The sequence below is a fragment of the Watersipora subatra genome, chromosome 10, assembly GCF_963576615.1.
Source record: "Watersipora subatra chromosome 10, tzWatSuba1.1, whole genome shotgun sequence".
Lineage (NCBI taxonomy): Eukaryota > Metazoa > Bryozoa > Gymnolaemata > Cheilostomatida > Watersiporidae > Watersipora > Watersipora subatra.
In genome coordinates, this window is record NC_088717.1 from 50,794,791 (window position 1) to 50,822,639 (window position 27,849).

Consider the following 27,849-nt stretch of genomic DNA (forward strand, 5'->3'; position numbering starts at 1 on the left):
TCATCATGTCATAACCTGGCCATGACATTAATCCCAGGAGTAATGTTATGGCCAGGTTAAGTCTCATCACAGCAGGAGACGCAGTCGTAGATGAGCCAGCTTGGCCTACCGAGATAACTAAACAGGGAACTGATAAGCTGAGACAATAAAAGCGGCGAATACTCGTGCGTGAGCTTCTCTGTAGAAGGAGCCCAGATGACGAAAGGAAGTCAGAGATAGCTAGCAGTCTCTGTGTGTGTTGTTTTGTTCATTGTGAGGCGCACACATTGATCATATGCCTATATAATTATTTGCTAGGTATATATATCCATATTGCTGCTTGCATTCGGTGTCTTTACTCTTCTGGAGCAGTAAAAGGAACTGGCAGTCTCCGTACATATGTATACTGAAGCTAATAAAAATCAATATTTGGTTCATAAGTTTCAGAAAATCTGGCTAATGGCTTTCACATAATTGTTTTTAGATCAATGGAAGAAAACACATTATATGACCATTCGAACTTGAATAAGAATCTTATTTTAATTTATGAAATTTAAAATTTTTAGTTATATGTACATGAGCAGCTGAAAGGCTCTTGATGATAGTACCATCAGACATCAAACAACTCTGACTGACCTTGACACTCCTTGACATCAATGGTCACATGATTCAGATCACAGTCTTCAATCTGCAGCTCTTCTCCTACTGAGACTTTATAGGCGGATATGCCAAGAGTCAGTCGACGCCTCTTGTACAACAAGCAGACAAGGAGAAAAGCGATGACCAGAACAAAACTGATAGGAATCACAGCCGATATTTGTTGACCTGTAAAAAGAAACAAGATGTCAGTTGAAATATGTAGAACAGCTCTTAAGTAGATGGTCCATTTATAGACAAATGAAGGCTAAAAATGTTTGAGTGCAAGTCTAATACAATATGTATGTGAGTAACTCCTTGAAGTATGGTGTCTGCTGAGCTTGCTACAAGCAAAAGCCGGGCTTGTTTTAAGAGCCCCTGCTGTCTAAACAATGTTTCTGTAGTTTTGGCTAAGCTTGTCAGAAAAGAACATAAAGGGCAAAAGAACATTATTGACTGGAGACCCACCCAATTGCGATCATTTTAGGGTTGGTCTTGTCACCACTAGAATCCTTTATTGGACAACTCAACCATAACCTGTTGTTTACATGTCAGAGGTTATTGACCTCTAGACCACAGCTGCTAAAAGCCTAATACTAAAAGTTTACCAAACTACATCTTAGATCAAATTTATGAAAATGTGAGCTTTGTCAAAAAATGCACTATTGACAACAAACCGAAGTGTGTTCTAAGGAATAAGAAATGGAGCCAGGTATCTGAAAACCGAATGATAAAAGTAAATAGCAAAGGTTTTATAAACTCCCAAAAGGAATCATTACAAACATAATCAAGCAATGATTAAGCTAATCAAGCGATTTTATAACTGTCTCACAGTACAACAAACTAGTGGTGTCTTAGGAGGAGTGACTCATTGATGAATCTACATGTAAAACAAAATTGGCCATCAACATTTTGATAGCATTTTCACCTCAAGCTTTGCCAAGCCATTGCCAGCTAAACTTTTGCGAAAAAAATATGCATTATTAGATAAAGCAAACAAGAGAAAAAAGCTACCGAAGATAGCTGATCATTGCCATAACTAACACAAAAAATTAGCCATAACTAACACAAAAAATTAGCCATAACTAACACAAAAAATTAGCCATGACTAACACAAGAAATTAGCCATGACTAACACAAAAAATTAGCCATGGCTAAAACAAGAAATTAGCCATTACTAACACAAAAAATTAGCCATGGCTAAAACAAGAAATTAGCCATTACTAACACAAAAAATTAGCCATGGCTAACACAAAAAATTAGCCATGACTAACACAAAAAATTAGCCATGGCTAAAACAAGAAATTAGCCATTACTAACACAAAAAATTAGCCATGGCTAAAACAAGAAATTAGCCATTACTAACACAAAAAATTAGCCATGGCTAACACAAAAAATTAGCCATGACTAACACAAAAAATTAGCCATGGCTAAAACAAGAAATTAGCCATTACTAACACAAAAAATTAGCCATTACTAACACAAAAAATTAGCCATGGCTAAAACAAGAAATTAGCCATTACTAACACAAAAAATTAGCCATTACTAACACAAAAAATTAGCCATGGCTAAAACAAGAAATTAGCCATAACTAACACAAAAAATTAGCCATGACTAACACAAGAAATTAGCCATGACTAACACAAAAAATTAGCCATTACTAACACAAAAAATTAGCCATGGCTAAAACAAGAAATTAGCCATTACTAACACAAAAAATTAGCCATTACTAACACAAAAAATTAGCCATGACTAAAACAAAAAATTAGCCATAACTAACACAAAAAATTAGCCATGACTAACACAAGAAATTAGCCATGACTAACACAAAAAATTAGCCATGACTAACACAAAAAATTAGCCATGGCTAAAACAAGAAATTAGCCATTACTAACACAAAAAATTAGCCATGGCTAAAACAAGAAATTAGCCATTACTAACACAAAAAATTAGCCATGGCTAAAACAAGAAATTAGCCATTACTAACACAAAAAATTAGCCATAACTAACACAAAAAATTAGCCATGACTAACACAAAAAATTAGCCATGGCTAAAACAAGAAATTAGCCATTACTAACACAAAAAATTAGCCATGGCTAAAACAAGAAATTAGCCATTACTAACACAAAAAATTAGCCATGACTAACACAAAAAATTAGCCATGGCTAACACAAAAAATTAGCCATAACTAACACAAAAAATTAGCCATGGCTAACACAAAAAATTAGCCATGAATAAAACAAGAAATTATTCTAAACTAACAGAAACATTAAAAATAAGGCAAAGAGTAACACCCAATAATAGAAAAAATGAAAAGACTAAACAAATAGAAAAATGTTGGTTGATATTGCCGATAAGTCAAAAATATGTTATTACACTATAGAAAAACACGTATCCTGGTGAAACTTTTGATTAATGGGAAATATTAAAAACAGCTTAGATGTAGATCACTTGTGCTATCAAGTAGAAGGTAAATATAAGTGTGACCTATTTATTCATGTATTGCTAAGCCTAAAGTACTTTGATGATAGAGTTTCATCAATACTTGAAGGAAAATTGGTATCAGTTTTCATTCCTTGACTAATGCAGAAGTTAGTCAAGTGTCTACAGTCAGTGTCCAGAAGCATCTCTAAATACATGAAAGGCATTTTGCTGCATAGCGCATGATCCGTTTTGAAGCAACAGCATGGGTTTTATACATAATAGTACATAATGATGATATTCTAGGATATGCTACTAGAGGTTTGCTAGCAAGTGTTTAGAAAGACCTTTCAAAAACCCGTTGCTGGTGTCTGGGATCAATGAAATTGACATAGGTTATCAATAAAAGGACAGGACAGACGCTATTTAACGATTCAAAGTGAGTTGAATGATTAAACCTTTGGTATAAAACGGTATACCTAGTGATAACTGTATACCTAGTAACAACCGTATACCTAGTAATAACTGTACACTTAGTGATAACTGTATACCTAGTAACAACCGTATACCTAGTAATTACTGTACACCTAGTAATAACCGTATACCTAGTAATAACCGTATACCTAGTAATAACCGTATATCTAGTAACAACCGTATACCTAGTAATAACCGTATACCTAGTAATAACCGTATACCTAGTAATAATCGTATATCTAGTAACAACCGTATACCTAGTAATAACCGTATACCTAGTAATAATCGTATACCTAGTAATAACTGTATATCTAGTAATAACCGTGTACCTAGTAATAACCGTATACCTAGTAATATCTGTATACCTGATAATAACTGTATACCTAGTGATAATCGCATACTTAGTGTTATGCCAGTCCCATCTTCAGAATCTTTGTCCGAATCCAAGGTTTTGTTAATCATAGATACTGCTAGCTTCACCCAAAGAGCCCTTTTTACAGCGTGTCTGTAATATACATGCAGATGTTTAATGAATTTTAAAGCTTACCTTAAAAGCAGAAATAAAGAAACAGTTTGCTTAAAATAGAACCTGTAAATTGAATTGTCCACATTTATATTGTTATTGTTGTTTCTGTATAGTAGGTTAATAACTAACTAAAACATCTTAAATGAGATATACCTGTGTCAGCTGTGCCAATGCTACATTCTTGCTTAATCAGTGTAAATTTAAAATAGGAATTTTAGTTTCTGGATATAATCTGAGTTTATTGAACTAAAGCGAGTGTCCAAGCAAACAAGTGATGGAATACTATAAATTGGAAACATTCAAATATTTTCAAGGCCAGTCTGCTCATAACTTTTAGCTGCCAGTCTTTCCTCTCATGAGCCTGGTGAGAGGATTTGCATCTTTTAAACTGACAGGAGCTGAAAGCTGAGTGCACACTGTTCTTCACACTTCTTATAGATTAGGATTCTTTCTGGTGTTCAGCACTCTTCACTGAATTTACGCGCTTTACGCTTCTTTACGTGCCTAATTATCCTTTAAACAACATTTACTTCGGCAGGATATACATATATGTATATATATATATACATATATGTATATATATATACATATATGTATATATATTCTGCTAGATATATACTGTAAAAGTTATATTTATACACATTAGTAAAATGAGTGCTCAATGTTTTGAGTAAAAACCGGGCTGATATAAAACTATGTGTACTAAAAAACTACAAGTTTAGTTAAAACACTTATGTTTTAACAAAATGTTTTAACAAAACTTGTAGTTTTTTAGTACACATAGTTTTATATATATATATGAAAAATTGTTTCCTCACCCCGGATACCCCGTATGGGTGGTAAATTCTGCTCTAACTCGGGTCTCCTACCAGAGGCCTGGGAGTTTGAGCACTCGCCTCAAGATCTTAGCTGTTCCCAATAGCGCACTTTTCTGCAACTCACCTGAGTTGATTGTTGTTGGTAAATGGGCGAACCACATTTTATGCGCCGGTGTTATTGCGCCCAGTGCCCCAATGACTACTGGAATTACAGTTGTTCTTACATTCCAGCATTTTTCAATTTCTTCTCCAAGAGGGAGATATTTCTCTACCTTTTCTTTTTCTTTGCTGGCTATATATTGTAGTCATTGGGTAGTCATGTATATATATATATATATATATATATATATATATATATATATATATATATATATATATATTATATATATATATATATATATATATATATATATATATATATATATATATATATATGGAATATATATATATATATATGGAATATATATATATGGGATATATATATATATATGGAATATATATATATGGGATATACATGTACATGTATATATATGCGGGATATATATATATACATGTATATATATATGAGGGATATATATATGCGGGATATATATATATATATATATATGCGGCATATATATATGTGGTATATATATATATACCACATATATATATGCCGCATGTATATATATATCCCGCATATATATATATATATATATATATATATATGTATATATATAGATGCATATTTACTCAAACATGTAATATAGAGTAACAGCTACAGTGTGCTGACTTGATTAGTGTAAATGAACTGATGGGTTATTGTCCTCAATGAAGTAAAGAGCAGAAGGCTTGACAGCTCATGCAGTTCAAAGTATCAATGATAACTCACTCTTATAGTATGAGAGTTGGGTGTAAAAAGAAACCTTTCTGGATGGCAGTAGTGCAAGTTGTAGCAGTGCAAATTGCTACTGATTGGGGGAAAGTAGCAAATCACAAAAATCTATTTATTTTTCATGTATTTTAAATGATCCGACAAAGCTAAGTTAATAAAATGCTTAGCATCAAATGCAACATCTATATATAAAAATCTCAATGGTTGATAGGATTCTGTTCATCTGTCAAACAAAAATATACTGCGCACTGAATTTGAACTCTTAATCTCCAAGTATGCAGACAGGCATTTATCCAATACACTACATTGCCGAACTGGCTATACTACGAAATAACCTGGCCACATACTTATTACAAATGCCAATCTTTAATGGCTTCTTACCTAACACTGCAGCTAGCGTTAAGCCTGAAACCACACCAGAAGGGAAATGCTTAATCTCTCATGGCCAACAAGAATATTGCAATCAATATAAATATGTAGTAGACACTGCACCCAGTATGAATTACTTAGAAATAAACACAGTACACATAAATGAACAAAACGCTCACATTTAAAAGTTAGAATGAAAAAGACTTTTCTGTGCAAAAACCTTTTTATAATCTGTGCAGTGCCCGACATTCAACTAGAATATTATATAAAAGCGCATCACCAGCTCAAAACTACTTTGCCAGCTGTGGTGAAACTTGTTCATTTTATTTTCACATTTTATGATGCGGTCAAGGTCAAACTTTATTTTTAAAGATTTACAGTAAAAAATACATTACTTTGCAGAAATGACTGAAAATGCCTGCTTGTACTCCGGACATCTATAAATAAAAGTTGTCGACACTTTTAATAAAATTTAAATAATGAAGCTTTAAAGGAAACTGCAAGCAACAACACGAAGCTTTAAGTGCCCATGAAATATATATTTACTAAATAAATACATATAAGTTTACATGCATGACAGGCAATAGACTACATTCAAAGGATGCAGAGAAGGTGCGCATACCGCTCTGCCAAAACGATCGAATCTTCTTCCTTTTATATTTTTACTTTCGTTTTAAGCTACACTTGGTTTCTCTTTCATGGTCTCTCAGTTTATTCTTGATAGCTCGAGTGCCTCAAATTTGAAGTATTTTAAAGCATTTTTATCTCAGCGATTCTACTAGTTAGGTCAGAGCTTCCCAATCGAGTGGCTGCTCACATCTTTAACGGAGTGTAGCTGTTGTTCACTGATATGCAACTAATAATCGTGATGACAAAGGAAAGGTATTTGTCATTGCAATAACTTCCTTATGTGATTTCGGATTTTTATCTTTTTTATATATCAAAAATAATTTAAATAAATACTGTACCTTCAACAATCCTGAAAATGACCTGCATATTTCACTCACCCTCAAGGAATCACGTTTCTATCAATTTCACTCACCCTCAAGGAATCACGTTTCTATCAGATTATAATAGAGAAAAAACAGGAAAAAAGTCAAAGGTCATAAAGTAAGTTGTTTATTTATATGCTACTGTGTGAAAACATTAGACTTTTTTCAGAACGATCTTGCAATAATATGTTTTTTCCATATATTTCAAATATGTTTGTTTTATTTTTTGTGCCTTTTTTTTTAATTCTAAACAATTGATGTGACCTCTCCCTCATCAGTCGTAGTGATATCGGCTATGAAAACAAATAAAAAAGCGCTGAGTTAGATGTATATGTATGTATAGATATGACCGGAAATTTATAAAACAATTAAAAAAAACAGAGTTACTCGGAATGTGAGGTTGCTATACTCTAATAGATATAAAATGTAAGTAGGCCTACATGTACATCAAAAGAGCTGTGGATGCAAGACTGGTTTGCCACTGACATACTAAACAATCATACTAAATGATCATATATCAACACCATCAAACATTTCCTATAGCATACTTCTTCCGAATGATTAAGTAACAGGGCAGTTTCATAGACTTTCGTTGCCTATTTCAGTCAAGGTCAAATATGGAGACTAACGTGAAAATAAATTCATATAGATCATAGACCTATTAACTATACTTAATATAGTATAGTTAATTATAGGTCTATGATATAGATAACAAACGGCACGATAAAAAGTTTAAATGTTCTTGCCAAGCAGTCAAAGATCATAAAGTGAGTTGTTTGTTATATGTTGCTACTTGTTAGCCGGTGCAAGTAGAGTGAATGCATGAAAATTAACAAATCATTGGATGGCCATATGAAATAATCATGGATTGAGGCTAGGACCATAAGCTAGTTATCAGGCTCTGGTATGTCTATGAGTCTATGAACTTAACATCACAGTGAGTAAAGCTACACCACTAGTGGAACAGTGATAGATATATCTATGAGACTAGGTATGAACATTCTACCAGTCTGCCATAGCAAGACTCAGAGTTGAAGATTAAATCTAGCCAAGTGATGTTATACTGAGAGTTAAAACTAACAGTCGAAGGAATGCAGCGATGATGCCCAACTACAAACCATAGACTTATAATCACAGTTCCTTGACTTTCATATGTAGGTCAACAAAAGTACAAATTCAAACTTATTCTGTCATTCACTTGGTAGGCTCCGAGAAACTGTAGCTAGTGATATAACCCATCCTAGGCACAATGTTCATTACGCTTAAAAATGAGATTACAGAGTTGTTCATGAATAATAAAGGCTTTACCTTTTTGCCAAACAAAATGATTTGCCTACAGTTTAACCAGTCGTATCATCCAAGTCTCCTACCTTGCCATTACGCCAATTCGTGCAATCGACGAACTAAGTGTATATAGAAATTGTTCATTCAACGCTTGCAAATGAGAACTATAGCATCAAATAACAATTTTGTGAAGTAGATTATTTTTTGACTGTTTAAAATTTATATTTAATAATAAAAAGAATTATGGTAGACTTACTGCTGCTGTCTAACAATCAACAATTGTTGCTGACAATAATGCTTAGCATGCAACGCGCGCTGGTTTCTTAATGCTTCATCTATTATTATCTAAGAAACTCTCAAAGTTTAACAAATCAATATAACCCAATTAGCAGACAGCTACACAAGGGAGTCCAAACGTCAATAACTGATTCACGTGTCTTTTAAGCTCATTTAACCTCACAGTCAGAGAAAAGGGAGCAAAGACTGACACACTTGCTACTGGGTGTCATATGCGACTGACACACTTGCTACTGGGTGTCATATGTGACTGACACACTTACTACTGGGTGTAATATGCGCTGACACATTTGCTACAGGGTGTAAAATGCTTTACAGTAATTTACTCAATTCTTACATTACAATCAACTGTTTACAGGCAACAGCCATGAAACTATGATACGCTCTCTGGATGACTTTCAACTATAGACTTAAGCTGAAACATGGACGCTGCTAAGAACCTTTGTTTGATGAGAGATGCGTTGCACAGTTGAACTGTAATAAGAGAACTTAGCCTCAAACTCTGTGTTTGAAAGTGAACTATGCACACTTGTACTTGAAAATAGTCCTTATACCTCTGCTATCCTTTGCTATCCTTTGTATCTATATCTACCATAGCTATAGACCCTCTATTGCTATGCCTCTATAGCTTGGGTTGCTATAGTCTTACAGCCTTCTGTTGCTAAACCTCTACAGCTTGTTGCTATAATTTTATAACAATTGATATACTTTTGCAGTTTGGGTTGCTATACTTTCACACGCTCCTGTCACTATACCTCTGCAAGCTTTGTTGCTATACTTTCAAAACATTATGTAACTTTATACCTACAAGGTTTGTTGATATACTGCCACAACCTTCTATTGCTGAACCACTAAAACCTTTTTTGCAAATCAGTGTGCTAGACAATTTGTGGACAGATAACTGACCCTTGGTATTGTACTTAAGATAATTTTTTTTACAATTTAATGAAATCTTCTGGGTTTTCAGCTTTTTGAGCAAGTGTATGCACTCAAAAAATTTACCACTTTTATTGCTGTCTGACTCACTCTTCATTCATATACCTTTCGCAACTCACACCATCAGCAAGTGACAAAGACATATTAACAGAAAAAATATGTAGTTGCAATAACACAAGTTCAACTTATTGAGTTTATATGGTATATTCAATAATATAATCCTATATTATTATGTTATGCTATTGTTATATAATATTATATTCTGGAGGTTTTATTACAGGAATGTGTGTTTACAGACTAACGCAGTACACAGGTATAAAAGTTCAACATAATATAGTATAGGTTAAAGCAGAATAAAATTGGGAAGTTGCAAATTTTAACCAGAGTCCAATGAGAATTCGAAGGAGTTATCTCAGTGGACCGTAGTCTACACATGCAACTATGAGAAGTTGTCTACACTTGACATTGTAAAAGTTAGTCTATACATCTGACCATGGAAAATTGTCCAAACATGCGACCATGAGAATTACACTACACTTGAGACTGAGGAACAGATGCGCAAAATATGATTTGCAATTTTTAGATACGAGTATCACAACTTCATGGAGATCAGGCCATGAAGCTATTTTCAATTTTTCATTAGTACTCAGGGTTGCCAACTGACTTCTTTTTCCTTCTTAAATTTATCAAAACTTGCTGATAAAACGGCATCAGAAATGGTAGCTCTATGGAAATATTCGTTTTAAGAATCTATCACAATATCACTAATCTATATTCTGTTACTTTGTAAAATGATTAGGTGAATGCTCAACGTCGCCCGAGTAATAAAAAGTTTTTGCACAAAAGTGTATTTTTATTTACATGTAGCATAATTATACAACAGTTATCATTCTAACTTTTAAACTTCATATCATGAGTAAAGTGTTTTGTGCAGTTCAAATAAATTAAGAAAAAAATACAACAACTGTAAAAGTGTTAAATGTGAAATAATTAGCAAGTAATGGCTACATAAAGTCTGTGTTGCTATGATAAAAACGAAAAATGATTTGATAATGATACAATTAATATGAGCTGAGAAAACAAATTAAAAATCATGAATATGTTGAATTAATAAAAACAGCAGGTGCTTCGAAGTGTGTGTACAAAAAAGGTTATTGTTCAGACAGAAGCTATCTATCAAAACTTGGATTAAGACAATACTAGTACCTCTCAATGCTGGTACAAATGTAAAAATGAGATATCTGACTGACTTTGTCTGATACTTTGTCTGACTGAACGGAAAGAGAACATAGACGCAATTCCTACTCCAGATAATACAATTTTCCACGCGAAAAATATTTAGCTTTTACAGATTTAGCGATCAATCTTATGAAAAACCAGAAATGGGGTGTAATGGCACATTTGAAATTAAAATGGCACATTTAATAATTACAAATTAAAAAAATAGGTAATGGTAAAAAGCTTTAAGAACATTTCTAAAGAAAAACAAATGTAAAAGGTAATACTAATTAATAATAAAAAGTATATGTTTAACATGTACAATCGCTATAAAGATAGATAAAGAGTTTGGAATGAAACGAATGGCATAGCCTAGTGGTTACAGGCACTTGTTAGCAGACGTGCGATTTGAATTTCATAAATTCAAATTAAGTACGAAGGTGATTTTTGGTAACTAAAGTTACTAGTTACTGTGTAACTGGACAGACGAACAACAGACAAACACTGAGATTTCTTCTATATATAGGTTATTCAACTAGCAAATGATGTATTGCTGTCTTATCCCTGAAGTGAAATTACCTAATCTGACTGCCCTGTACATATTTTTAACACTCCAACAGGGTCGGTGCTCACTTCGCCCTACTTGATGAACTCAGTTGCCACGAACAAAATCTAGCGGTCGGAAATTATGTTTAATTTCAGGTGACAAGTTTGCTCCTTCAGGAAAAATCGGATCTATGCACACTTGTATAATAGAATCGGCCATCTCATCCCTCAGGGAGCTGCAAGTAGCAAAGTGTAAAGGCAGTTTATAGCTAACATGAACAATGGGCTGCTTATGGAAAGGGTGGGTGAGAGAAAAATTGCTGGACTTACTGCCTCCTATCTTTGCAAAAAGCGCAACTAAAAAAAATTGTATTTACGAACTTAAGTTTTCATTTAAATGTACCGGTTGGTCACTAATTGAACTAAAAAGCGTCTGCGTGATGCATGCATGATAATGCCCAAATAAAAATATGAATAAGCATATAAAAATATACTTATATTTGTTACTTAAAGAACTCTTCCCGGTTATTAAAACTAACGATTGTCAACTTTCCTATTGACATTAACTGAACATAAATCTTCGAAAATCTGCTCAAATATTATATAATTATCTCCCCTTAGCACTCCAACAAAGTTTGCAAGAGTGTTCAAAACCTACTCACATCCTAACTAAAATTAAAAATATGTTGAACTTGTAAGAATTAAAACAAAAGTTTACCGGCTAGCGGCTGGAGCTCCATTGATCTCTAAAAGCCAGACTTTATAAGTATCATCTAAGAGGAAATCAAACCCAAAGAGTTGAAAACTCTGGTAGTCAAATCCAGTAGGTGAGATCTTCTACCAAAATAGAGAGGATATAAGTTTAACTTTCGGGACATTATTATAGTTACAATTATTATTATTGTTGACATATAAAGGCCAATAATAGTATAAATATAATAATTATTAAATATGAAGCCATATAGTAAGCACTATCCGCAGCGTGTTACATACTTGTTATGCTTAGCTACAATAGTTAATCTTGAGGTACAATCAGACTTAGACTTGAGGGTAATCAGTACTGACATTAGCGTGTTGGAACAACTATTCTAATAAGAAAACATTGTGTTTCTAAAAAATTGCATCAGAGCAACAAAGTATAAAGATTAGCATTTTAGGTAATTATATACAGCGGTACAAGAGATGTATTATATTAGCTATCTAACAACTTAATGTAAAAAGCTAAATATAGTGATAATCAATAAAGATGCTTCTATTGTCACGTCACTTTTCCATTAAAGGTGTTTAATTATTTGTAGACTTAGTGACACAGACAACCTACATGTATGGTGTGTACGCAAAGGCGGTGATAGAGATATGAAACTAGTCTGACTGAGGTTACATAAATTTAAGTAAACTAATGTACATTTTTATACAATTTACGTTTAAAACAATTATTTTTGCTTACTTTATTCAGTTCACACATCTCCTTGTTTCAGACCTTTTATACACAGAACTTTCACTTTCTTAACAACAGCTGCTTTAGCTGTTGTTCTGTGGAGCTGCTAGAGCAGCTTCACAGAACTTACAAGTAAGTAATCTGAAAGTGTTTAGCCACGTTTCCTTTAAATTGTTATTTTAATTCTAATAAAACGTTGTTCCTTAGTCTTCTAGGAACCCACAATTTTAAAACTATAAAAACCTAATACTTATAATACTTATGAATTGAACAAAAAATATAAAAATATACAATTATACAAAAAAGAACTGCATACACAACTTTACTTGTATAAATTGCTTTGAATGTGCAGAGAAATATAATTCAAATTTTGAATGGTATGTCAAGATGTTTCTATGTTCAAATTTGACAGTACTCAGCGATAAGAAGTTTCTTACACAAACATATATATCCCCAGATGACTATACTGCTGTGTTCCAGCGTAATATTTAATACGATGCTACTTTTAATTCAAGCCAGCAAAGGCAGTCACTATGACCTACCAAATACAAACATAATGAATGAATGGACAGTGAAACAGCCGAAGTCCTCAATAAGCCGAATTCAAATCAATTGAATTGATTTGAATTCGGATTTGAACCAATTCTATTGGTTCAAATCAATTGAATTGATTTGAACCAATAGAATTGAATCAATTCAAATAATTGAGTTGAATAAATAATATTGAATCATTCAATTCAAATTATTGAGTTGAATCAATAATATCGAATCATTCAATTCCAACCCAAATACCCATTTAAAAGCTCCCGATATTAGGTTAACATACAACCACTTACACAGCACATAAACTGTTTGAAAAAAATGCACCATACAACCATACAAGTGTTTATAGCAAGCGTCCACTCATACATATGATGGTGCACAGTGGATGAATGAGATAGCTGGTGTATAGAGCTGTTTAAGCAGATGTATCATCCACACATAGTTTTTGTCCAACATAGATACATGACGCTTGCAGTGTGAATAAAGAAAAAATGCATGCGCAACCATGTACTCAAGTTTGTACTGTGCATATGCAATTGCAGTTGGCTGTTAAAATGATCTCACAGATGATGCTAATCTGTATAGGCTTGTTCATAAATAATGATGACATTTCGAGTTATTTGATGCCAACTACACATGCACATTTGCTCCCATTATAAAATTCTTTGAGTTAATTGATGCAGTATTTTTTTGGCTTCAGATAATATAAAATATAGATTTACTGCATCAAATAACTCTAAATGTCCCATCATTATTTATGAACACGCCCATATATATAAATGTGAATGTCTGGCTACATTTATCTATGCAGTTATAGCGGTAAAGTTTTAGGAATGAAAAATCCACTTTGCAGAGGATTCGATCTCGGAACCTCTAGGTCTGGATGCTTCGAGCCTATCCATTAGACCACAAGTGTCAAACACATTGTACAAAGGGCCAAAACTCTAAAACACAATTTACGTGTAGGTCGCGGACCGAACAGTTTAAACATTTATTGAACATACTAAAACTAAATTGTTTTGGAACATAAATATGCATAAAAACAGACAGGAATATCATTCTGAAACAAACTTCAGGTTAAATTGACCCGAAAAGTTCGCAACAAGGCAGCTGAAGCATTGCATTATGGGATCTGTAGTTCTGTACAGTATTATGTCATCAGCATTTGATATCGATAGGCCATGAATAACAAAAATGTAAAATGATGTTGAGGGCCAGATCTGATTACAAGATGGGCCGGACATGGCCCGCGGGCTGTGAGTTTGACACATGTGCATTAGACTATGCATTTAACTGAGCATAATGGTCAGTAATAGTGAAGAGAAATAGCATAACGACATTGCATTACACATATCGAGCTGATCAGCTGGTAACAAGCTGGCCTCACTAGGTGAATACCCAGCGTTACATGGGTAATAAAAACAGCTTATAAACAGTAGCAGGTGATGTAGTTTAAAGGTAAGGTAGGTAAGGTAATGTATTGTTAATAAGCTGTTTTTTATTACCCATGCAAAGCAGAACATTTCGCTAGTATTCATATGGAACACAAACTACCATGGAATTTTAGCTGTTCTATAGACTCACAGTTTGAATAGCGAGTAGACATTCAGACACTACCTTGTCCACCTGTGGCAGGATGTCAGTATAGAGGCTGCATCTACCAGATGATATCTGGGTGAGTATACTGTAAAAACCAGCATTAAATACAGTAGAGGTTCTACGGCCCCTCGCATGGTTGTTGACACTTGCATTGGAAAAACAACTCCTTTTGAACTTCATTTACTTTCAACTAGTTCATCACAGAAATAAAAAACTACCAACATAAATTTAAAATGTTTTGTAACTAAAATTGGGCCTTTTTGTCTAATTGGCTTGATCGTGGCTGCAGATTAAAATATTTATTAACTTAATTTATTTAAAGTTACATGCACATGAATCATAACAACATGTTTGATGTTACAACTTATATGTAATGTTATGTAATATGTAACATTCATATGTAATTTTAAACCTAAATGTTATGTAATATGTAACATTCATATGTAATATGTAATGTTAAACCTAAATGTTATGTAATATGTAACATTCATATGTAATGTTACATAATATGTAACATTCATAAGTAATGTTAAACCTTCACTATGGTAAAAGCCATGTTCATCCCTCTGTCTGATGCCATGCTTGGAGGTTGGTGACAAGAGTACACCATACAGAAATTGAACTCATAGAAATTCGGCGGCCCCTTCCATGGCCGCCAACCCCGAAAGAGGAATGATTGACATGCTACCTCTTGCGCTAACCATTGCCCTTCCATGATATTATAGTGCACATACTTATAATCTTGCTTTATTGGTACACCTGCCGATCTCTCATAACAAATTAGAGTGCCAGGGTGCTAGTACCAATAAAAAGCTAATCGCAACTGAGCAGCTATAGAACTATAAATTACTCCCAGGAAACCTGTCTGTATGACTCACCTTAAAAAACCCACTGCAATCTTTAAGATATCAGTCTTTCACTGTAGGTTAGAGGCTATGATTAATTATCATATAATCAACCACCTGTCAACCTTACCAAATAAATTCTCACTTGCTGTACGTTGCCAAGAGAAAAATAGCTGTTAAACACTGTTAGTAGACATAAAAATACATAAGCCATAAAATCATTAAATAAAAGAAATAAATAATAAATTACATCATGAAAATACATGACAGTTACAGGTTCTCAACTCATTTCAACTTACGTGATATGAACAAATTGCATACAACCACTACCAGTTATTTTGAAAATATCATTGCCAGCTGCTTTAATAATCTTCCACCTAATATCCATTCTCTCAGCAGGGAAAGGCGTTTTAAACACTATTTGTCAAACTATTTATTCAATTTTAATGGCTAATTGTAGCACTTTTTTTTGTTTTACTACTATTGTATATGGCCTAATTTAAAAAACATTTCTATTGGAAATGAAATTATTGCCAATAAAGTAATATATTATATAAAGCAATATATATATATAAGCGTGACAATAGCCAATCACATTCATGGCTATGAACTCTGCTGATAGCAGCATCCGTAAGAAATCTACCTGTAAAAATACTAGTAGTAATAGCCACAAAACCACCACATGCTGGGGCGCTATCAACTGCCACAAATCTGCTAAAAGTTCACAGGTATTTAGTCTTTAAACATTACTGACAATCAGCCATGCAAAGAACAAAGTTTATAACCAGTAAGCACTCACCTATCAAACTCGGAAAAAAATATCTCATTGTTAGGTTCATATAGGCCAAAGTTAGGAGATAGTTGCTCCTGAAGACAGTGGTTAGAGAGGTGACTTGTTAGTTTAGTGATATCATGTGGGTCATATGCATCTACAGACACATCAATATACTGTAACAAACATTCTGTCACAGGGCAGCCAATGATATTCAAGACAGGAAACATACCGTAAAACCTCTATTTGAACACCAAGGCATTCAAAGACTATTTGAACACCAAGGCGTTCAAATAGAACGCCTTGGTGTTCATTCTTAGGCGTTAGGCGTTCTATTAACTCTTCTTCAAATGAAAGTAGCGATCAAATAAAAGTGGCGTTTAACTACAAGTGGCATTCAAATAAAGATGGCATTCAATTAGAGGTTTTATGGCAGTTGGCAATTTCATAAAGATACCTGTGCTTGACGACCTTGACCTTTAGTTTAACAAAATGAGGTTTGCTAAGTTTGTCATCAACTAATCTAAACAATTCTGGTTTGCTATTTCAAAGTCTGAATTAAAGAAGAGCTAAAGGCTAAAACACTGCCTCCGACTGGATAGCTCAATGCAAACCTTTGAAAAGCTGTGAAGTTATCTTTCCTTACTAATGAATATAAAAAGGAATGACAATTTCTTAAGTTGAGGCATTGAAAACAACATAACACCTCTGTGGTAATGCTAGATATTTAAATGCAAGCATGTTGCTTTTAACTAAAACAGTTTAGCTTCTTAAACCAAATTAAATGAAAGAAAGGATGAGCAAAAATGGTATTTATTAGCAACTAAAAATACTGACTTCAACCCATCAACTAGAGTTGCCCCGATTCTAATATCGGAATAGGTATCGGTGCCGATATGGGCGTTAAGTATCTGAATCGGTATCGGCCGATCTTTTCTTAAAAAATCGGAAACTTCAGATACTTTTTACAGGTCAACTATTTAGCAGAAAACCGTATTTTAGCCTGCTACACTAATAACAAATCATCAGCTGCAAGTTCCTTCTTTTTACCTAATGATTTCTGAACCTGTCACACAATCTATTTCATGTCTATAGCCTAATAAACATCCACACAGCTGAGGAATATTTTGGCTTTAGTCAGGGTGTAATCACAAAGTGCGGTATTTCCCAATTACAGCGATATGATTTATTGCAGCCAATCACGAACAAAAGAACAATCATGAGAAACAAGAATGCGGTGTAATGTTTCTATTTACTTGCATTACGAAAGTAATTTGAGCAGCTGATGCATAAAGTTATCTATCTCTCTCTTGATCCTGACTATATGATGTATCGTTTGTATCGCATAAAATAACCTCAGTGGCGTATCGGTATTTAGCCTGTCCTCCATCATCTGTGACAAGTGAGTCCTTCTTCAGTATTACTGGCTACATCGATAGTGATAGAAGATAAAGACGTCTCACTGAGATAATTGAATCACTAACGGTAATTAAATGAAACATTTATTTTCTTTAAACAGTACAGGCGCAGCAGTTCGTTCACTAGTAGAAGAAAGACTTAATTATCACAGATAAAGCTGTACCACTAACAGTAATTACCATTATTAATAACAGATTTCAAGAACCATAGACTGTTTTGTTACTAGATGCACGATATGGCAGTATGTGAATGTATATACATGTATGTCCATTTTCCATAAATACAAACAAATAATACATAAATATTTATATTTTCTTTGCATTATATTTACATAATAAAATTAACAATTATCTATGCAACCCAAAAGATCTGAATCGGTATCTGAATCGGATGATTATCCAATGAGAATCGGTATATTGAATCGGTATCTGAATCGGCTGGTGAAATTAGAATCAGGGCATCTCTACCATCAACCGGTGCAGATTTTTTCAATAATTTTTAAACATTCTAGAGGATAAATTCAATTAAAGGTAGAGGGTTATACAACTCCAAAAGAACCATTTCACACGGTGGTACAGATATAGACAACTGTTAAAGAGCTAACTCACTAAGTAGGACTGACGGCATCTGCAGAACCAAAAGTGAATAAAAAAGGCTATATATTCTACTGAGGCAATGCGTTATAAAATTATCAAAATACTTTATTATTAAAATCAAGAAATACGAATTCGTTTCTTGAAAGTTTATGACAAAAAAACAAAATGGAAAAGGATGGGTTCATATCTGCTGATACAATACCACTCCATGATCAAAGCTGAACACATGTACTAGCAGCGAATTGAAATAAAACTTTTCAAATTATACAGAAGCATTGAAAAAAGTGAATGCAAGAATTGTGCCCACCTGAACAAGTTCTGACAACTCCTTCTCTGTATATATAAACATTGTACTGTTGGTCGAGTAGAACCCACACTCTAATATCAAACTTTCTGTTTTTGGGTAAAAGAAGAGGGGTTTCTATGTACCTTTGTACAATATGTGACTGTCCTTGGCCATCTATTGCTGATAGCAGCTCCTGAATATTCCGTGAGATGATAATTCCTAATCCTGCAACATAATTCACCAACTGCATCTAGAGAGTATGAATAATTAAACTGTTGATTAGTGATATAGAGGAACTTTAGGTCAATTTAAAATTTATCCAAAGAAATCAACAGGAAACTTACGTTGTCTTAAATTAAATGCCCTTAGTCATAGCTGCGCAGGAATAATTAAAAATATATCAGCTGTTTACCCTTTGAACCGGTAGAAATTTTGGCTATCCAGATATGATCGCTGTTAGTGTGCCTTTCCAGCAGTGAATCTCTGTCATCCTGCCAATAAAGAAGTAAAAAGAATGAATGAATTGTCTTTTAGTTAGAAGTGATACCATTGGCACTTTGCAAACCTGACAATGAACCTCAGAGAGTAGGAACATGATCAGCTATTTGTTAGCTAGATGAGATTAAAACTTTGTTAGCACGGGTTCCTAAGATACGATGGAAACGACTCACATATCATTCACAAATCAAACTTGCTATAGCTAGAAAATGAAAAGCATAGGCTATTTTTAGCAGGCCAAGTTGATTCAACCTACGCAAGAGTTACGTAACAGCAAGCATTGCTCCTCTTGACCCGCTTGATTCATAGAATCTCAATTTATGATTTGTCTTTTTACTTTCTTTCTGTAAGAAGTAATAGATTATCTGCAAAGGTCTTGTAACTTGAATGTTTCCAAACTGTAGTGACTAAAGATCTCCAAATAAAAAATTAGACCACAATAAAATATATCTGAAGGCGGCACTAAATATCAAGAGCTAGAAAAAAAGGGATATCCACACTCGGACAGACCTTAACAGGTGGTTGATTGGCTGAGTGGGAAGACTTTGGTACAATAATATATGACTCAGGTAGAAAGTCATAACCTTCCAATCCAAATTGCTCCCTGTAGCTTCTTAAAAGCCTGCGATATAAGTTTATTTATTATATATATAGACAATATGTATATTAGTATGTTACATATCAAGATAAATTGCATAAATACGCATATTGCATATACCGTAAAATCTCTGTTTGAACGCTACCCTTTAATTGAACGACACCTCCATTTGACCGTCACTTTCACATTCTTTGATCTTCACGAATCCATAATAGCAAGGGATCAGTAGAATTATCCACAAAATGGTGCCAATAATGACTCAGTTATATCATTAACAATTAATTCTTTCGTGGTTGCTGTCTGTATTGAAGTCCATTATCTAACTCCAAAGCTTACGATTTAAAAAAAAACTTTGTTAGCAACACCATAAATAATTAATAAAAGTAATGAATAATTGTACCAGGCTAATAGTATTCCTTGTTTAATGCAGTCTCGATACTTCGACGTATGTGAAAAACGGTTTACATTTATGATGGAATCTGTACTACTATTTTCATGCTATAAAAGTTACGCTTAGCGCATGTGTGTAACAGTTTATCATTATTTTCACAAAAAGTGTTCGAAAAAGCAATGCATAAAAGTTTTGCTCTGCTAAAAATATTTGTTTGGATGCTAATATCATCTAATTCAACAGGACAGAAAAAAAGTTGAAGTCAGTAGACATTGCGGAAGGTATTAAAAAGCCAGAAGGTGAAATGGCTCCAAACAAACACAACAATCAGAACGCAACTGGCCGAGCAAACGATGCAAATATTTGTGTTTCAAAAATTTAAATTTTGTTTATGCATGTATTATAGACATGGTTTGTTTATGTCACTTGTTCTTGAATATATATTCTTAACATTTGATAGATTATTATTATTATATAACTTATAAATTTGCATATTTATGGCATATTATTTGATAGCATCATTGCGATTACCTAAACTTGGCCTACAATGGATCGGCGCTCATAACTTCTCTTCTATTGCACATGAAAAGCCAGTTTTAGCTGTAAACTGTAGCAAACATATCAAAAAGTGCAATGAGCTTTTAAGCAATTTTGTAAAATCTATAGACATGTATATAATTCTCAAAGTATGTGTGTCGTTCCAGCTATAGCGCACACTGATTATTTAACCAATGCTCCCACACGTTACGACGCCCCTGCTAGGGAATATTTTTCGTAAGGTTCCATTATTATATCTTGGGTCTAGGCCAATTCTTCTCACTCGGACGTTTATATTATCTCGCGTAGGAATAGCCTCGACATTATCTCTCCGGTCAGTCAGACAAAGACAGTCTGATGTCTTATTTTTACCTTTGTATCACTATCAAGTGGTACCAGTATTGTTGTATTCAAGGTTTTGATGGATATGTTCTGCTGGAACAGTAATCTTTTTTATACACACACTTCTATGCAACGAATTGTTATTATTAATTCTACATATTCGGGGTTTCTATTTTGTTTTCTCAGTTCGTATTAATTGTATCATTATGGAAGCACCATTTATTGTAACCGTAGCAAAACCGACCTAATTTAACCATTACTTGCTAATTACTTCACATTTACATCCAAATCTTTTTATAATCATTCATTCTTTTAAATTTATTTGATATGCGCGACACATTTTCCTCATGATATGAAGTCTAAAAGTTGTTTGACAAAGTTTGAGAACCTTTACAGTTGTTTTCATTTTCTCTTAAATTATTTCAACTACACAAAACACTTTTCTCATGATATGTAGTTTGAAAGTTAGAATGGCAAATGTTGTTATATGTTGAATACAAATAAATTTTCAGTGCAAAGACTTTTGTAATACGAGAGCAATGCAGGTTAGTACAGCTAGCATCAAAGTCATTGTAAGTATCTATAGTTACTAAGGTTAACATAGTATTTTGGTACTATTTTTAATGAAGATGATTTTTACCAGGAGGTGATGGCATTAGATAATGGCTATGGATTTCTATACCACTCTATGTACGTCTATAGCCTACGATATTTTCACATGCCAACACTGAAACGAACTGAAATCATATAAATGTATACCAAATAATTTTTGATTGTAATCGTAGCAAAATAGACTATATTTAGCCAATACTCTCTAATGATTTTACATTTAAATACCTTTACATTTTTTTTTTCTAATTTATTTAAAAAAACTTCTTTCAAGTTATGCAATTCTAAACTTACAGCTGTTTGAAAACCTTTACAGTTGCTTTATTTATTTTTAATTTAGTTTCCCTGCACAAAACCAATTCCTCATAATATGAAGTTTGAAAGTTACAGTTGTTTGACAAAGTTTTAAAACCTTTACGGTTGTTTTTATTTTTCTCCTAATTTATTTCAACTACACAAAACACTTCTCTCATGATATGTAGTTTGAAAGTTAGAATGGAAAATGTTATATGTTAAATACAAATCAATTTTTTGTCCAAAGACTTTTTTATTACCCAGGTAACGCGGGTAGCACAGCTAGTATAGTTATAAAATAAAAACCTGCCTTCAAAATTATAATGAAATAAAAAATTGAAAGTTTCGACAAATTGAATAAGGTATAAGACCATCGTAGGTTAATTACAAGCAATAGATATTCATCGGTAGAGATATTTCTCGGCTCCTCAATGCATATTTATTTAAAGATCTATGACAAGTTGGAGGTAAGTTTAAGTTAGAGCAGATTTATTGCATCCAAAAAGGTTAATGTCGCTCTGCTCAAAGGAGTACAAAATTTAGGCAACATTAACTTTGCCCGTAAAAGGGTTCAATTTAGCTTCCCGAAATTCTGACAAACTATTTGAAAAATACAACGCCATTCCTCTATTTGAACGTCACTTTTAATAAAACACTACCACCATAAGGGAAGGGTTGAAAAATAGAGTGCCATTGCATTCAAATAGAAGCATTACAGTACATATGCTGCCTATATACATATGCTGCATATATGCATGTGCATATGTATATATATATATACATGTATATATATATATATATATATATATATATATATATATATATATATATATACACAGCATATGTATATATATATATATATATATATATATATATATATATATACATATGCTGTGTATATATATGTTACATATATACTTATACTGCATGCATATCTATAAAATAGAAAAATTTGTTTCAGGAGCATTACGTTGCAAAACAAAATTTGGCTGAATGTTAAGTTATTCACACTGATGAATGATGTTCACCACACTGTAATAAACAGGCTTGCCTCTAAGGACCGCGAAGAACAATGACAATACAAGTTGATGTTACAGAAGCAGGTTTCGTTATCCCAAATTGGCTATATTTGGTTTAATGGTTGGGAATCACGTAAATATGCAGGGTAGTTGTCCTACTTTTGAGGCATGCTAAAATGACTTTGTTAAAGATTGACTTGCAACAAAATTCACATTCCAGTTATTTGTTATCAAAAGATTCACCATGTCTTAATCTGCTGTGTTGTAGGTGCAAAATATGTGGAAATGTGATTGCAAGTTCTTGAAATCTCAAAGACGAACAGTTAATCGCCGCCATCACGAAACCGCCGTAGTTTGGAATTAATTTATTACTCTGACGTCGTCAAACGATTTCGTTATTGTTTTGACACGTGATGTTCTCACGTGAATTGAAAAGCCAATAAAAGGCTCGATATAAAACTTCTTGTAGCACTAGTTTATGACACACTTCGGGTTTTACCAAAGAGCAGTTACCAAATATAGATGCTCGCTAGTTTACAGTTTCATTTCGGCTTGGTCTAATCGCCTAGTCGTAATCTGATCATGTGACTCATACTTAATGCCAAACAGCGCGAATAGTTTCTGCAGCATTTTCGACTATCACAGGTGACCAACAGGCTCATTCTGTTTATCAGAGGCTGATATGCAATCCTCTAAGCTAAGGTTAAAAAATTAAACGAATTTTTATAGTGGGTTTTGAGATATCAGTGCTCAAAGTGACAGCATTACAATGATGATGAAATAGACGTGTAAGGACAACAGACATGGTTTTATTGAATGTGCAAAGTATACTTGTGAAAATATTCCGACAAATGAGGTTGCATGAAAATGTAAACAGAAGCCATCTTGTTCAGCTACGTCTCATTTGAGCCGTTTTGGAAAGGGATTCTAATCTATGGCAGTTTCCTGATGGCGGCGATTAACTGTTCGCTTTTAAGCTTTTAAAATCTTGTAATCACATTTTTACATATTTTGCACCTACAACCCAGCAGAGTAAGACATGGTGAATCTTTTGATACCAAATAACTGTGATGTGAATTTTGTTGCAAGTCAAAATTAAGTTTGCTGAGAAGTGTTTGAAGGTGATAGACTGGCGTATAACGTGTTCAAACAATAGAAATACTATTGTACAACTGACTGCTCTCCACACCCAGATGTTGAGTTGCTTTCTCCTACCTGAAGGATGAGACTTTCCTGCACAACTCTGAGGACCCCCTGTAGTAGTTGACCAGTTGAATCTGTCCTGGTTGCTGACCTTGTCAACAAGAATGAAGATGTAGAACTTTCCACAAAAAACATTAAAAACAACATAAATGGCATAAAAGTACTAGCAATGCGATATCAATAATACAAATAAATACATTTAATAAACTTCACAATTATAATGCATATTAATGTAATTAATAGACATGATATATTTGCATAATATAATATTAATGTACATTACAGAATTTCTCATTAATGTAATTATAGTTACATTAATGGTGAATTATTACATAAATTGCATATGGCACCGACAGAGATGACAAACGTAATAAAAAATATCTTTGCTAACTGACACTAATAATAATAAAACTTACAACAACAATAATTAGAAGGTATAAAATAACATAATACTACTAGCAATCTTTGGTAATACAGCAAAAATAATAAATGTAATAACATTAATAATGGTAAAAAATTTGCATGGAAGGAAAACAAAACACGCTTCATGTAACATAGTGCGTCTGTGACCCTTTCACATGTAGCCTTTTGCAGACACGGCTGAATTGCAGGCACAGTATAAGTTGGTTATATATACATATACAGTTTAACATAACATTAACATAACTTCTGAGTGAGAAACCCCCGTAATATAGTGCTATTATACCAATGACTAGCAATTCCTACATGCTAGAACCAGAGAATATGTAATTTTGTTTGGTAGATAACGGATGTACATAGCTAGTATATTTATGCACTACCATTGTTGTTCAGAGACACATTTTAAACTTAAAACTTTTGAGAACTTTTGTAAATAATAATTGTTATTCTTTTAACTTATAACATTTATTATAGATTGATTATAGATTGATTATTGATTAAGATGAGATTGTATGAAATTTGTCAAAACTTCTCACCTAGCTGGTTATAAGGAAGATTGTTTCGGTCTCCGAACATAAGATTGAAGTTAAGAGAACTTGGCCCTGCCCTTTTCCAACTACCTCGTGCAAGCAATGTTTTAGCGACCTGTTTGTAGATGCTGCTATTTGGGTCTCTATTTATGAGTATGTATGTCATGATTCTCGGCAAGAGTTGTCTAACCCTGCAAACAGTAGGTTCAAATGGTACAAATGATGTGCAAAGCAAAATGTGTTACAGTTGAAACTTAACAGAGATTAGCAGTAGTGAAGAAGTAACACAACCACATCAGACAGTATAACCTAGTTACAATGACAATATGATACCCTGTTTAAATAGTACCGTACTTTTTGGACTATAAACCGCACCCCTATATAAGCCGCATCTGCTTTATTTTCCAAAAAACGATAATAAAACAATACATAGGCCGCACCTTTGTATAGGCGGCAAAACTCGGGACGGTGCTTTTTTAACGCGGCAGCAACTTTGCTGTTTAAAACGATACAGTGACTAACTGCACTGTTTCGTATTAACCGACGCTTTTTAACCTAGTGTCTAACGGAACAGCACCATTAGGCATCGTTTCGTATTTTCTTTCATCGCTAGAGGCGCACTAACCGGAGATTCTGGTTAATGCGCCCTAGTGATGAAAGAAAAAGCCACAGAATAGCCGCAACCTCATATAAGCTGCATGGCTCAAATCATCAGAAAAAAGTAGCGGCTAATAGTCCGAAAAGTACGGTGAGTTAGTGAATGCTATAAAACCTTTTGATTGGATTTCAAGGATATAATAAACTGAGTGTTTTAACTCTGATCAAGTCTTGTCAATTTTAATCTTTAAACATCCTGACAATCAGACTGCTTGAAAAACAAGAAAAACTTCAAAAGATAGAAAAAATCTATAATCTCTGATAAAATCGGCTAAAATTTAGTGTAATCACATCTTTAAAAGGCATCCAGCCTCATAACCTCCGATTGATTTAAAAATTCTTCTTTTTGCTCTATATATACTCGTCAATCAACACAGTAGCTTATTTTAGATTTAGTCAAGGACTAAACTAAATGTTTAGTCTATGAAGCAGTTATTTGAAACATCTCCAGAAAAAAATCAATGCTACTAGTTACTGTTTGTCCATATTTTCGCCAGGCAACCGAAGAGTTAACAAGAACCTGAGACATACTCTAATGGTTTGTTAGAAAAGTTTCGAGATTCAGAGTGTCATTTTACACACTCCTGATGTGTAAATTTAATAGAGTTGATCATTGAACAAGCTAGCTGAGTTAAAGGTGGTGTTTATGAGTGAGTGGGAAAGACTTATTGATGTACACAAGAGTTCCAAAGTATATATCTGCATACTAAGAATAGTAAAGACAATCCAAACGTACTCCAAACATTCATGAATATTTTCAACTTACTAAAATGAATGTTGTTCAGCGTTTATTATTATCATCAACCAACAAGCTGAGCATTAGATGTTTATGAGATTGTGTAATCAATTCACTCACTTTTCACTATTTGTGAAAGGGTACCAAATAGTGTTGAGAATGTATTTAAAAAGAACTAGATTGAAATAATAAAAACTGTTTTAAACCTGCGAGTTTAGCAACATGCAACTTGTCTTATAACAATATTGTACAAACAGATGCCAGAACCGAAGCAACGAATGCGGCCTTGCTTCACGACCAACTTAGTGGTTAACAGAAAGTAGTTTGTACTACAGCCAGATTATATACAGAAACCAAAAAACGATATTGAGCACGATATGTTGTGTATCAATTTAAAATGCAGCTACTAAGGTTTTCAAATCGCACAGGACGTATGCTAAGCTAAAAAAACATTGTTGCTAATATTGTATCACTTTGTAGTAGTTTCTCAATCTACGTACATACCACAACCAAGATATTTAGTCAACTCTAAGCGATAGACCTATTAACTATACTACAGTTAATATGGTTAGTATAGTTAATAGGTCTATGTTCTAAGCACTATGGCCGACTTGTTACTGGTTACTTTCGTATAAAGAAATACTATTCACTATAGCAGCTCCTCAGAGCTGTAGCCTCAGGCCATATCAGCAAGTCAAAAGCTAATTAAAAAGTAGAAGCAAAATAAAACCAAAGTTTTAGAAAGCTATCTCCCTTATACCCTGGTAAAGGATGTGGTAACTAGGGTATTCCAGAATATATTATATATTGTGTGCTAACTAGGGTCTTCCAGAATATATAATATATTGTGTGCTAACTAGTGCTTTCCAAAATATATTATATATTGTGTGCTAACTAGTGCTTTCCAGAATATATTATATATTGTGTGTTAATTAGGGCCTGAACACAGTAAAAGAAAGTCTAAAGGGTTGCACAGCTGAAGAAGCTACTCATGCAGCAACAACTTGAAAATTGATCACAAAACTTAATTTGAATTGACTTTGAAGACGTGTGCTCCCCTAAACTTAACGTAAAATTACTATATCAGAGATCAGAGCCAGAACCAATTTTTAGCATTAGCTTGCTCTGTTGATAATAAATAGCGGT

The 27,849-nt window shown here is 33.5% G+C and overlaps 1 protein-coding gene across 1 annotated transcript; it reads right to left on the reverse strand.

Annotated features, from left to right (window-relative positions):
* Positions 1-10,464: 10,464 nt before the first annotated feature.
* LOC137407180 (tubulin--tyrosine ligase-like) lies at positions 10,465-25,897 on the reverse strand. The gene is made up of 10 exons (XM_068093783.1): positions 25,878-25,897; positions 25,317-25,501; positions 24,373-24,451; positions 19,878-19,989; positions 19,282-19,360; positions 18,891-19,094; positions 16,596-16,725; positions 14,937-15,036; positions 12,090-12,208; positions 10,465-11,607 (listed from the first exon to the last, which is right to left on the reverse strand). Exons 1-10 carry the CDS (start codon positions 25,895-25,897, stop codon positions 11,478-11,480), a joined length of 1,158 nt encoding a protein of 385 aa, XP_067949884.1. The 3' UTR covers positions 10,465-11,477.
* Between the last annotated feature and the right edge of the window lie 1,952 nt (positions 25,898-27,849).

Coding starts and splice junctions, on each gene's coding strand:
- LOC137407180 (XM_068093783.1), bottom strand. CDS start 25,897: ATGCCTAATGGTGCTGTTCC. Junction 24,452..25,316: donor TCTTCCTTATAACCAGCTAG/GTGAGAAGTTTT, acceptor CTTGTTGACAAG/GTCAGCAACCAGGACAGATT. Junction 16,726..18,890: donor AGTTGTCAGAACTTGTTCAG/GTGGGCACAATT, acceptor ATGTGTCTGTAG/ATGCATATGACCCACATGAT.